Source organism: Chrysemys picta, chromosome 10, assembly GCF_011386835.1.
Source record: "Chrysemys picta bellii isolate R12L10 chromosome 10, ASM1138683v2, whole genome shotgun sequence".
NCBI classification, from domain to species: domain Eukaryota; kingdom Metazoa; phylum Chordata; order Testudines; family Emydidae; genus Chrysemys; species Chrysemys picta.
In genome coordinates this window covers 4,733,558-4,745,592 of record NC_088800.1, presented here as the reverse complement: position 1 = coordinate 4,745,592, position 12,035 = coordinate 4,733,558, and the positions used below count along the sequence as shown (strand labels likewise).

The 12,035-nt window shown below is 41.2% G+C and overlaps 1 protein-coding gene across 2 annotated transcripts in view; it reads left to right on the top strand.

Annotated features, from left to right (window-relative positions):
* The window catches only part of SMAD3 (SMAD family member 3), a 103,534-nt gene that overhangs the window by 85,487 nt on the left and 6,012 nt on the right, over positions 1-12,035 (top strand). For both annotated transcript variants that reach the window (XM_005300725.4, XM_042856562.2), the window contains 3 exons: positions 4,246-4,458; positions 6,907-7,044; positions 9,560-9,704. In XM_005300725.4, the coding sequence (XP_005300782.1) occupies positions 4,246-4,458; positions 6,907-7,044; positions 9,560-9,704 (496 nt within the window). The remainder of the gene's footprint in view (positions 1-4,245; positions 4,459-6,906; positions 7,045-9,559; positions 9,705-12,035) is intronic.

The following is a 12,035-nucleotide window of genomic DNA, read 5'->3' as shown; positions in this document are numbered from 1 at the left end:
TAGAGATGTGGCAGCCATAACTGGTACATATGGATTAAAATACAGAACTTCTGACAGAGACTGTGTCATCTGAGAATCCAGTGATGGTGTTGCCTTACAAAAAAATAATAACCAATCTAAATGTTAGGCCTTTAATATTTTCTTCTGACCTGCCCTAGCCCAGTAGAGACCTTCCTGGCAAGCCTCTTTGTAATTTAATGTAATTCTTGAATATCATTAGAGTTGGCTGAAATTTTCCACAGAAAAATATCAATTTTGATAAAAATTTCCCTACAGGTAGATTCTAAATGAATAGAGTCAGTATTTCAAAAATTAAATACATTTTTGCCTCAACTGTCATCTCATATCAGTTTTTTGGAAACTGAAAAACCTAAACATTCAATTTTCAGTTTTTAGATTTTCAGGGTTTTCCCCCCCTCCCTCTGTTAAAAATTGTGAGGGAAGCGTGATGAAAAACCCCTTTTCACGCTTTTTTTTTTAATGTTTTCCAACTTAAAAACAGAATGAAAAAAGTGAGTGGGTTTTTTTTAACCTTTTCACACCTTTGAGAAACTTTTGTTTTGACTGGTTTCAGTATTTACTGTGGAAAAGTGAAATTTTTGGACCAGAAGTTTCAAATGGCCATTTTCCCCACAAAGTTTTGAGTAGGGAAAAATGTTGGGTTTCCAACAGGCACTGTGATTATAACCATAACAAATGCTTGCTGCTCTGATCATACATAACAAGTGCCGTTTCTTGCTTGATGCAAGAATTTTCAGAAAGGAGCCACCAGTCCCATTCCATCTTTTTGTATAAAGTACTTCACCAAATTTCCATGAATAAGATCTGAGATAAATTCAGTGACCTATCTCACCGCAGGGTGAGTGCTGGGAAGAGCATGAAATGATTTGTTATATCAATTCACTTTATATTTTTACTTAGATTCATGTAAAGAGCCTGCAGTTGTTCTCCTCTGCAGCTGAGCCAACAGAAATACTGCTAGAGATCTAGCTCAGAGATTATGGGAGAATAAGTTGGATGGGTCTCATCCCAGTACTCTGGGGACATTTATGGACCTCACCATTCAGCATGATAGGGATCCTTTCATGAGAGGGACTCAGGACAGGAAAAAGCAAGCATCTTGTGTATCAGAGTTGAAATGGATTGGCAGTGCTGTGTGTGGAAGATTGAAGGAGGGTTTACCTGGTTACTACATATCCTTTCTTTAGCTGTTTGCACAGTCCCTGTGGGCATTGTGTGGATCTAGCATTACTAAAAGTCCTTACTTGCATGAGAACCAAATGCATAAAAATCAAAATGATACGTACAGACCACTTCTAACACAAGAGGTAACTCACCCTTTCCATGATGGCTTAAAACTTAGCATAAGCCTTACACCACAATCATAAGGAAGGCAGCATCATTAAACATTCAGCTGCATTTCTTAGAGACTAGTGCATTTCCAACAAGATTCATGAGTGGTGAGTTTGTTGGTTTCTGTCTTTCCTCAAATTGCAAATTAAGCCGGAAGTGAAATTTCTGTACATCCTTTAGTGGGGACCCGCAGTCCCCTTGAGTCACAACCCAAGCAGAGGTGGTTGCTGAAGGAAAGTACCACAAAAGTATATACAGTACCACAGGTTGTGGATGCTTCTACAACCCAAGGGCAGTATCACTCTGAAGATACCACTTGCAGGGCCAAAAACTTGTTTTGCTTTTATAAAACTTAGACTCTTATTTAGAAATGTTTGCTCTTGAATAAGAGCAAGCATGAATTTTTTTAAAGCAAATGAGCATGATTTAATGTACCTTGATGAGTATTGCTATTTGCTATACATTTGTCAGAATGGTTGCAACATTCACAGATAGGTGCCTCAGTCCAAAACTGCTAATCAGTGAAAATTGTAGAAACGTGCTTGATACATGGCAATCCCAGTGTGGCAGTTAAATGAGTAACATAGCAGAAAGAGGCAGAAATGGAAAAGGAACAGGATGTATTGTACTTGATGATGACTCGTGGATTTGTACAATGGCATGTGAATGTGTGAGGGAAAATGTTCAAAGATTTTTTGTTTTATGTTTGAAAAAACCCAAGTTATGCTCATAAGCATGTTATAGAATAAATTTCTCTTCAGTTGAGGCCATGGCCACCGTAATAAATAAATACTCCATTTTATGGAATTATTTTCTGTTAATTTATGCTCGGAGGGTTACACTCTGATTCCTTTGGGCCTCACTTTCCCTTATGCAGGCAGGCATATACCACCTAGGAGAGCAGAAATGTCAGCCTTAGCTTGAGAAGTAGTTTTCTTTTAATTTGTTCACTGAAGGGAGCAAAGGTTGCCCCTCAATAGAAAAAGATAAGAATGGGCTCCCACCCTTTCAAAATTCCTGGATTTGGATAGGATGTGCTGGGGTCAAGGGGCTTTCACAGAGAGGTCCTTTGCCTTCACAGAGAGGTCCTTTGCTACTTGGATTCCTGGCGTGCTGTGGCACTTGGACAGCACATCTCCTAAGGAACCAGCAGCAGGTTGTCAGGTGTCCTGAGAACATTCTTTCCCCTCAAAAATTGTGGAGATAAGTTATTACAGTGCAAGTTATTACAGACTATCTGTAATAACTGGTGCTGGGGCTTTGTGAAGAACTGTCAGAGGCCTGCCCCCAGAGACTGACGACAAGGAAGGGCTTCTGTGGAAGTAGGGGAAGAGGACGACAATCAGCAGAGTAATAATACCTAGCTCTTATCTAGTGCTTCTCATCCGTACATCTCAAAACACTTTACAAAAGAGATCAGTATCATTATCCCCATTTTACAGATGAGGCAACTGAGCACAGAGGGGAGAAGTGATTTGCCCCAGGTCACCTCGCAGGCCAGTGGCAGAGCTGGGACTAGAATCCAAGACTCCTGAGTCCTGGTCTGGTACTCTACTCTATTAATATGAGACACACCATTGAGTGATGGGGATACCCATGTAATGTTCAGGGAAGTAAGGGCGCTATTTACACAATACCTGAAACAGTGAAAGAATGTTGTATCTGTACTGATACTCGTTCTGGTTTAGAGGAGTATAAAATAGGGCTTGGTCCTGCCTCCAGTGTAGTCAGTAGGAATTTTGCCATTGATTTCAGTGGGGGCAGGCACAGTTCCACATGGTGCTGGAGGTGGGTTTTTTTGAGGTATGTGACTAGCCTCGCATCTGTATCCCACTTACTGGGATATGTTAACACTTGTTAACATAATTGTCCTTCTGGTTCATATAAATGCAAAGATCATTTGGACTGTAATAGTTTAAAGGCTGCATTCTGGGTATAGCTGAGTGTGAACTTGAACAGGATACAGCTGGATAACAGCTTCACTTTCTCTTAATTGGCTAAACTTTCCAGGACATATGTCTATTCTTAAAAGCTAAGGAGCTGGCGACAGATGTTTATATAAGAAATGACACTGAACCTATCTTCTTGGGCTGCTCTTTGCGAGGAGGGGAGGTGGGGCCTATCTCTGATTGTTAGAGCTGGTCTCTGTAACCCTGTGCCTGGAGCACTGAAGAAATACCATAGGGGGGAACCTGGCAGTGGGAGGGGGGAAGATAGTGCTTTCTGTTGCTCACTATTAAATCTTCTCCCCAGCCAAGGAGCAGCATTCGAGTGTTTTTAAGATATCCTCACTTGCTTAGAATGGGGATGAGGAGATTAAATTACTATCGACTGTTACTGGAATTGACTTTAGCAGGAGTAGAAGAATTTCAGTTTCTTTAGTCTTACAATCACACCCCTCTTGCACATTTTGTACTGTCCTCTTCAAAATGACTCAGTGCAATAAGATGGTGCAGCTAGTTTCAGTTGGGACCACAGGCTGAATCAAACCACCGGTGAGCTCAGAAGCTGGACCAATGGGCCAAAATTTTGCTCAGTTACATACATGTTACTGAGCGCAGAATTTAGCCCATTGATTTTTTTGCTATTTTTTTTTTTTAAATAGCGGAGTAGCTACCTGAAATTACTGTTGTGTTTCATAGTTTGTGAGTTCAGTTTTATAGGTGGTAAAGATGAAGTCAGTTAAGTGGTAGTGGTGGCTATTTGTGATTATTCTGCATGCCAACTGCTTTGCGGTTGATGTAACTTTCTTGCTGCAACCCATTCAAATCTGTCAAGTAATTAAAGCTTGGTTGTTAAATAAACACAAGCAGTGGAGCTGAATAATATTCTGAAATGTTTCATTTTCTTCAAAGGGCCTCTCTGATTTCTTTCCTGTTTTGCTTTGAGCAGATCTGCAGCCTGTTACCTACTGCGAGCCAGCTTTCTGGTGCTCTATATCCTACTATGAACTCAACCAGCGAGTAGGGGAGACATTCCATGCTTCACAGCCTTCGATGACCGTGGATGGCTTCACCGATCCTTCTAACTCAGAACGCTTCTGTCTTGGCTTATTGTCTAATGTGAACAGAAATGCGGCAGTGGAGCTCACAAGACGACACATTGGTAATGCCTATTTTCTTGTTGTTATTACCATCTGTTGAGTGGGAGGGGAAGGTGTAGAGGGTTGGATACAGAGTGCTGAAGATTAAATCAGCCATCTGTGTAGCTTGATCAGTTTTAGTTAAGTATCTCCATTATTTTAACATATTAAAATTCCATAATATAAGTATATTTTACAACAGTAAAATAAAAAGATGTTTTAGAATAGATTTATTAGACATAATAGACACAATTCAACTTCTATCAGTAAGAAATTTATTTCTAAATTTTATGAGAGATCTCTTGTGTTTTTACTCTTTCCTGCCTGTTCCCTCATTAATAGAAACCAGTGGCTTGATCCAAATCCCACTGGAATTAATGGAAAGACTCCCATTGAATCAATGGGAGTCTTGTCTATGATCTGGAGGATGGCGTGGATTGCACCCTCAGCAAGTTTGCAGATGACACTAAACTGGGAGGAGTGGTAGATATGCTGGAGGATAGGGATAGGATACAGAGGGACCTAGACAAATTAGAGGATTGGGCCAAAAGAAATCTGATGACGTTCAACAAGGACAAGTGCAGAGTCCTGCACTTAGGATGGAAGAATCCCATGTACTGCTACAGACTAGGGACCGAGTGGCTAGGCAGCAGTTCTGCAGAAAAGGACCTAGGGGTTACAGTGGACGAGAAGCTGGATATGAGTTGACAGTGTGCCCTTGTTGCCAAGAAGGCTAACGGCATTTTGGACTGTATAAGTAGGAGCATTGCCAGCAGATCGAGGAACGTGATCATTCCCCTCTGTTCGGCATTGGTATGTCATCTGGAGTATTGTGTCCAGTTTTGGGCCCCACACTACAAGAAGGATGTGGAAATATTGGAAAGAGCCCAGCGGAGGGCAACAAAAATGATTAGGGGGCTGGAGCACATGATTTATGAGGAGAGGCTGAGACAACTGGGTTATTTAGTCTGCAGAAGATAAGAATGAGGGGGGATTTGATAGCTGCTTTCAACTACCTGAAAGGGGGTTCCAAAGAGGATGGATCTAGACTGTTCAGTTGTACCAGATGACAGAACAAGGAGCAATGGTCTCAAGTTGCAGTGGGGGAGGTCTAGGTTGGATATTAGAAAAAACTATTTCACTAGGAGGGTGGTCAAGCACTGGAATGGATTACCGAGGGAGGTGGTGGAATCTCCTTCCTTAGAGGTTTTTAAGGTCAGGCTTGACAAAGCCCTGGCTGGGATGATTTAGTTGGGGATTGGCCCTGCTTTGAGCAGGGGGTTGGACTAGATGACCTCCTGAGGTCCCTTCCAACCCTGATATTCTGTGATTCTGTGATCTAGGTTTTTATAAGATCATCCATCACCTACATGCATTTTAAACCAGTATAACTCCATTTCCTTCAGTGGAGCTATTCCTGATTTATACCTGGAAAGCCAGCGGAGATTCAGTTCCTGACAGTGCCGAACATTAAATATCAAGTTAGGGCCCAATTCGGTCCTCGGTTAAACTGGTGTAAAAGTTAGTGGAGTTTTTCCTTATTTACACTGGTAAGGGCAGGCCCTTCCTATGCGACTTAATGGTACAAGTTAGTTTCCCTGCCTCCTGCCAAAAAAGCAAACCCTCTTCCAGCAGATTTTGTTCTTCTTTGTACCCTTCTCTAGGGCAGAACCAGTGGCTCCTTCACTTAGTAGGCGTTTTAATTTTTTCATTACTAAAATGGTTCCTGATGTGAGAAATCCCAAGAATCTCAAATTAATCCTTAAATTCAGCAGGTTCCATATGCTTCAAGCAAGACTGAATGCAAAGTTTCCACAGTAGCAGTGAGAGAGAACAGCAGAGGTTTATCAGAGTTTCATAGACTGATACCTGAAATTTAGGATTTTTCAGCTCAAGTTATATTTATTATATTCATTTATGTATTTCCCATGGGAATTCAAGCATTTAAGGATATAGTGAATGTTATCTCAGGCTAAACACAATGGTTGAGAAGCCTTATATAATTTTATTCTAAATCCAATTAAAAATAGTTCCATGCATCTGTGGTGATTCTAGGAGCAGGTTGAAAACCCTATGTTGAACTGATGAAAAGTTCATATGGAGAATATCGGAGTGGCTAAGGGGAGGCATTTCTCAAAGAGACGGATTTGTGCAGTGCATGCTGCAAAGGACGATGTGGCTGGAGAATGCGCTTATGGCTTCATAAATTGCTCTTCCACTTAACTCATCTTTCTCAGCTTGAAGTCCTCACAGAAGTTTGTTGTTCCCAACATCCATTGAAAACAAAATTACTACGTTTGTTTTCCATCATCACTGATCTTGCTTGATTCCTCCCTTTTTTGAATCAGAAGTAAACCAGATTTCTAAAAACTCTTCTTCCCAGGGTTTGAGGTTTTGAATATGATAAATGTTTTCTGCATGCTTCATTGCTGACTACTGACTAAACTGAAATTGTGCCATGTGTTTTCTAGGAAGAGGAGTTAGGCTGTACTACATTGGAGGAGAGGTGTTTGCCGAGTGCCTTAGCGACAGTGCCATTTTTGTCCAATCTCCTAACTGTAACCAACGTTACGGCTGGCACCCCGCAACTGTTTGCAAGATTCCACCAGGTAACCAAGCCTGGCCTTACTCACTTACGCTGTATGCACTCTCCTGTGTAACCTTTGCCTGTGAAGAATGGGAGCTGTGCATACAGAAGTTGAGCTATTCAACAAAACGAACTGGATTTAATTAATATTATTTGTTTATAGTAATCAGAAACCTAAAACCTATTTTATGCCATCTCCACAACTTCAGCAGTGTTCCCTTGATAGCATGAAGGGTAAAGTTACTGTTATGAGAGTTTTTACTGTCTATCCAGTCATTACCAGTGTCCTGATTCATAAAGATAAATGTGTAAGGGACCTTAAATAGATTCTGATTCATGTAAGCAGGAACACAATCTGCCTCCTAGTCTGGATGTGCCTTGCAAACTATTGGTACTACACAAATAAGTAATACAATAGTAGTGGTAAATGTTTTTAAACCTTTTGCTGAATGAATGTATGAAGAAAATCTTCTTAATTTAGAAGCATCTGTGTTATTCTCTGTTATTTTCCTACTTCTATTTTATGTTAACACTTTTTAGTGTATTGATCTTATTTTAGGGAAACCACACATGAGGCCATTTCATTGTCATGGTTGTAGTACTTATAACTATCTAAAACCTACTGAAAAGTCACAGGGGGATTTTAATAGGCTTTACTTAGAAAATAAAAATACATTTATAAACCTTGTGTCAGATATACGTGGGTGGGTTGCGTTAGTTAAGTCAGGGTGTGAGCATATTAAGTTATTTTAAAAACAAATTTTTATGGCAAAAGTATTTAGAAAATAATATTTGGAATAATGAGCAAGTCCACCCTTGAGGTAGTGTTCTTGTTGGAGGCTTCGGGCCCATCCGTGGTCTGTTTCCCTTCTCAGATGGTTCACCAGCAGCTTCCAATGCTTTTAGGTTGCTGAGGTGACTTAACCCTCTGGCTAAATCACAAGAGTCCACTAGCTCCAAAATTAATTGAAGTCCATAAGCAAACATAACCCAATCTTCTGCTCCAGGTTTGTGCCCGGCACAGACCTTCCCCTGCAGGTCTGCACTCCTCCACCATAGTCTTTAGCCCTCCTCTTGGGCTCAGCGTGCAGCCTTTTCTGAACTCCAAACAGTCCCTTCTTCCCCTTGTTCACAAGGGTTGCTGTATCCCAGCCTCAGAGAGTGGCAGCATAAGGTGAACCCATGCCTACTGCATGCTATGGTTTCCAGCCCATGAACCCTAGACAATTGGGAAATCTGCCCGTAATACAAACTGCCCTGTCTTTCCTTTCCAGGACCTCTTTGTGTGTGCTTTGCCTGGCTTCCTCACTGGCCTTTTCCTGGCTCTTCTCTCGCTCTTTAATGGAGCATCCCCCCACCCCCAGGTCTGCTCTCTCTGAAGCTTTTCCTCGTACTGAACACAAGCTTCCATATATCTCCCACCAAGATTTGTTCTAGGATGGCCTGCTCCTTGATTTTTTCAGCGGAACTCTTACAGACTCAACCAATGGGTAGCCAGGTCTCCTACATGTAGCCGCCAGGTCCCTACATGTAGCCATGCTCCCAGCAAAAATGGTTTGATCCCCAAACAGATGACAATATCGGTTATGGTCAGGCTCATAAAGCATGCTCAGGCGTGATTTTTTTAAATGGCTTATTATTCGTCTTGATCCAAGCATTTATTTTTCAAACTTGGACATCCTCTCAAATGAACACTAGTCATGTGCCAAGTTTCTAAGTCCAGCAGTTTTTAAGTTTTCTGGGTAAAAAAAAGTCTGGCAATAATTTTTTACACTGGGAAACTTGTTATTTTTCAACTACCCAGAACTCAAAACCAGCTGAATGGATTCTTCTTTAGCTTTTAGCTGGGACCAACCATGGAAAATTTCAATTTGAAGGGGAAATCTTTGGAACGTTATGAACAAGTGAAAAGAGGGTTATAAATGAAACCGTCCTGCATTCTTGCTACCAAACTATATAGTATAGTCCTGACATCTGACTTTTGACAGCAAGAGCTATTTTGGCAACTGGCTCTCTACAGGATGGGGTGGTGATGACTTCTGCTAATGGATACCATCTAAATTCAGCTTTTATGGTTTCTTTTGTTTTTAGCTTGTACATTTCTACTAATTCCTTAATTACACTGTCAGCAAAATTAGCAAATATTAAGGGTTGAGGTTGTAATCAAGGTTTGCATTGTAATGCGGGAAGATGAATGTGCTTTGTGTAGTGCACCTTCTTTATCCTTGGGAGGTAGAAGGAAGTGCCATGTGGTGATGCAGTCTGTTTTAGTCAACAGAAACATGCTGAAGGGGCAGTAGGCCCATCATTTGGTATTTCCTTACTTTTTAGGGGTTGAATTATGGAGGTGTTGCATTTATAACCAAACTTAATTTCTTTTAGAAGCTTGCTTCTTATTTATGCAGTCTGTCCATAATGTAATATGGTTTGGGGATGGGGAGAGCAGAGTTAAGTGGTTTCTTTCCTTTGGCAGAAAAAAATGGGATTTCTTAATTTAGTTACACTAATGCCATGTTGTCCTGTTCCTTCCCTGACAGGGTGTAACTTGAAGATTTTTAACAACCAGGAATTTGCAGCCCTTTTGGCTCAGTCTGTGAATCAGGGTTTCGAGGCTGTGTATCAGCTGACCAGAATGTGCACAATCCGAATGAGCTTTGTCAAGGGCTGGGGAGCTGAATACAGGTCAGATCTTTTGTCTTCAACTTTCAGTAAACAGCACATTTGTGCTTATTATCACGAATCATGCATGCTCCGGTCCTTGATTTTGGGAGTCAGAGTGTTCAACGAGGTCTTTATATGCTACTTTTAGAGTAGGAGACTAAGCTGGCAGTAGTTTAATTAAAGCAGATAGTATGCATTTCTTAGGGACGTGTCTTTCAAATGTTTTAATTTTGTTTCCATAACTGGAGAAATGAGAGGAAAAAGCAGATCAATCCAATACAGTATAAGCTGCACCATTCCTCATTGGGATGATGTATATCTGGTTACAGTGTTGTACAGCACAGGATCTCTGACTGCAGCTTAACTGGAGGTGAATCCAGATGGACATTGTAAGAAAAATTATATGTTATTTATTTCTTGAAGTTAGATTTAAATTTGATTGCTGGAGTTTCTAATGGGCAGAATCATTGTGACTATATATTAGGGGATTAGGTTTAGCCTTAACATTTCTTTTATCAGGGACTTGTGGGATTAAATTGAAAGCAGATGGGCTTGGAAATTTTACATTTTAAGATATTGGTTAGAGTCATTGAAAAATTATGGTAAAATCTAATTCTTCTTGCCCCATTTTCATTGCCTGCCACATGGCAGTTGTTATTTAAATGTCCTTGTAATTACTGATCTGGCTTGCAGTCCTTTCCATAACTAAAGGACTATTGAGAGGACAAATAAATAATGACCACTGTAGTTAGGACATACGGTGTGGTGTTTCCCAATACTACAGTACCCGTACAGAGAGCACAGGTTAAAAACAAATGCCAGAGCTTATACTGCCATCCTGAGTAGTATTGCATTTATCAAGCAAACAGCGCTTAGAAATGCTCCATAAGTCACAAAGGAGGAAAGGCAATATTTCCTAATGCCAAATGGGGGAAATGAAATTGGTCAGGAAATAAAGGTGGTTTTGTGACAGAACAACGTACAAAGGATTAAAACAAGATCTTAAAAATAATTATTTGATGGTGTCCCTTTAAATCTACAGCCTTATTTAAAGAGTCCACAGTGCTATTTACTATCTCTGGATGTGCTTGCAGACCTGCCTGATTGGTTCTTCTTTACAGTCTCCTGCAGCAGAAGGGGTTGTGGGGGAGGGGGGTGATGCTATAGTATCAGCTGGAGCCCAGGCCTCTCACGTTACTCTCCCACTTCCTTCATCTCTCCAGATGTTTGGAGTCCATTTTGTTTTTAAATCTTCTGCACCCAGGCCAGACCATTTCAGCTGTGGCTCCCAGCCATGGTCTCTAATGAAATCCAGATGAGCATGACTTACTGGAAGTCAGCTATCTCATTGGAGTATTGTAGTCAGTGAAACTCTACGCTCACATTTACTGTAGCAAAGCCCAACTTTTGCTTCCGTGCCACGAGAAATTATATCTAATTGTCTTTGTCATAGCACAGTTATTTGTTGAACTGATTCATATGAAAAGCTTATTGAAAGCTGCATCCAGAGCATTGTTCTAGTAATCTGTACTTTAGCTGCTTACCCAGTTGAGCAATCTGTTGGCAGGATGTTTGAGTGTTTTTGTGTTCCAGCGATCAGGGTGGCAATTGCATAAGAAGTCCATGACACACAGGCTCTTCTCTGACAGCAGAGCCTAATGCAGGCAAGCCAAAAAGCAACAGAAGGCCTCCCTGGGCTAACTTACTGAAATCCATCTTCAAGCTGATGTGCTGTCAGTGAAGTCTGATTGTCTTAATAGAGTGTCAAAATAAAGCATAATGTTATAGACTTGGGGACAGGGGGAAACAGCATGCTAAAGAATGGATTTGTATGTAATGGTGCTGAGCCATTTGTTGGTATGCTCTTTGTCAGCCAGTGTTTGAGGAGCGGACAGATATTCCGTGTTAATTTCAGTAAGAGTTTTGATTTCATAATGGCCATGAAGGGGATGTATGCTTCACTGAAATGTCAGAGTGAGCGAGAGAGTTGCTCCACTCTCCCTTGCAATCCTTTTGTCCAGGTGGCTCAGGAGACATCTTTGAGTACAAAAGACTCACCCTTGGGCCACTGAACTAGGTAAACCCTGCCAGTACACCCACTCTTGTGGCAACACACAGTATGCTGCCAACTCTGGTCAGCCACGCCTGATCTGGAAATGGGTGTGGTGCCTTCCAGGCAGTGTCTCCATTTTAAGATCAGAGGGTAATGGATATACATTCCTAGATAGAATAGGTTGTAGCTCTCGCCCATGCAGGCAGCTAAGAAGGGGTCTTCTCACTGCTGTTCTGCAGCTCACATAGCTGTTGCACAATGCATGTAGCAGCCCCTCTGAGATTACCCCAATGCCAGCT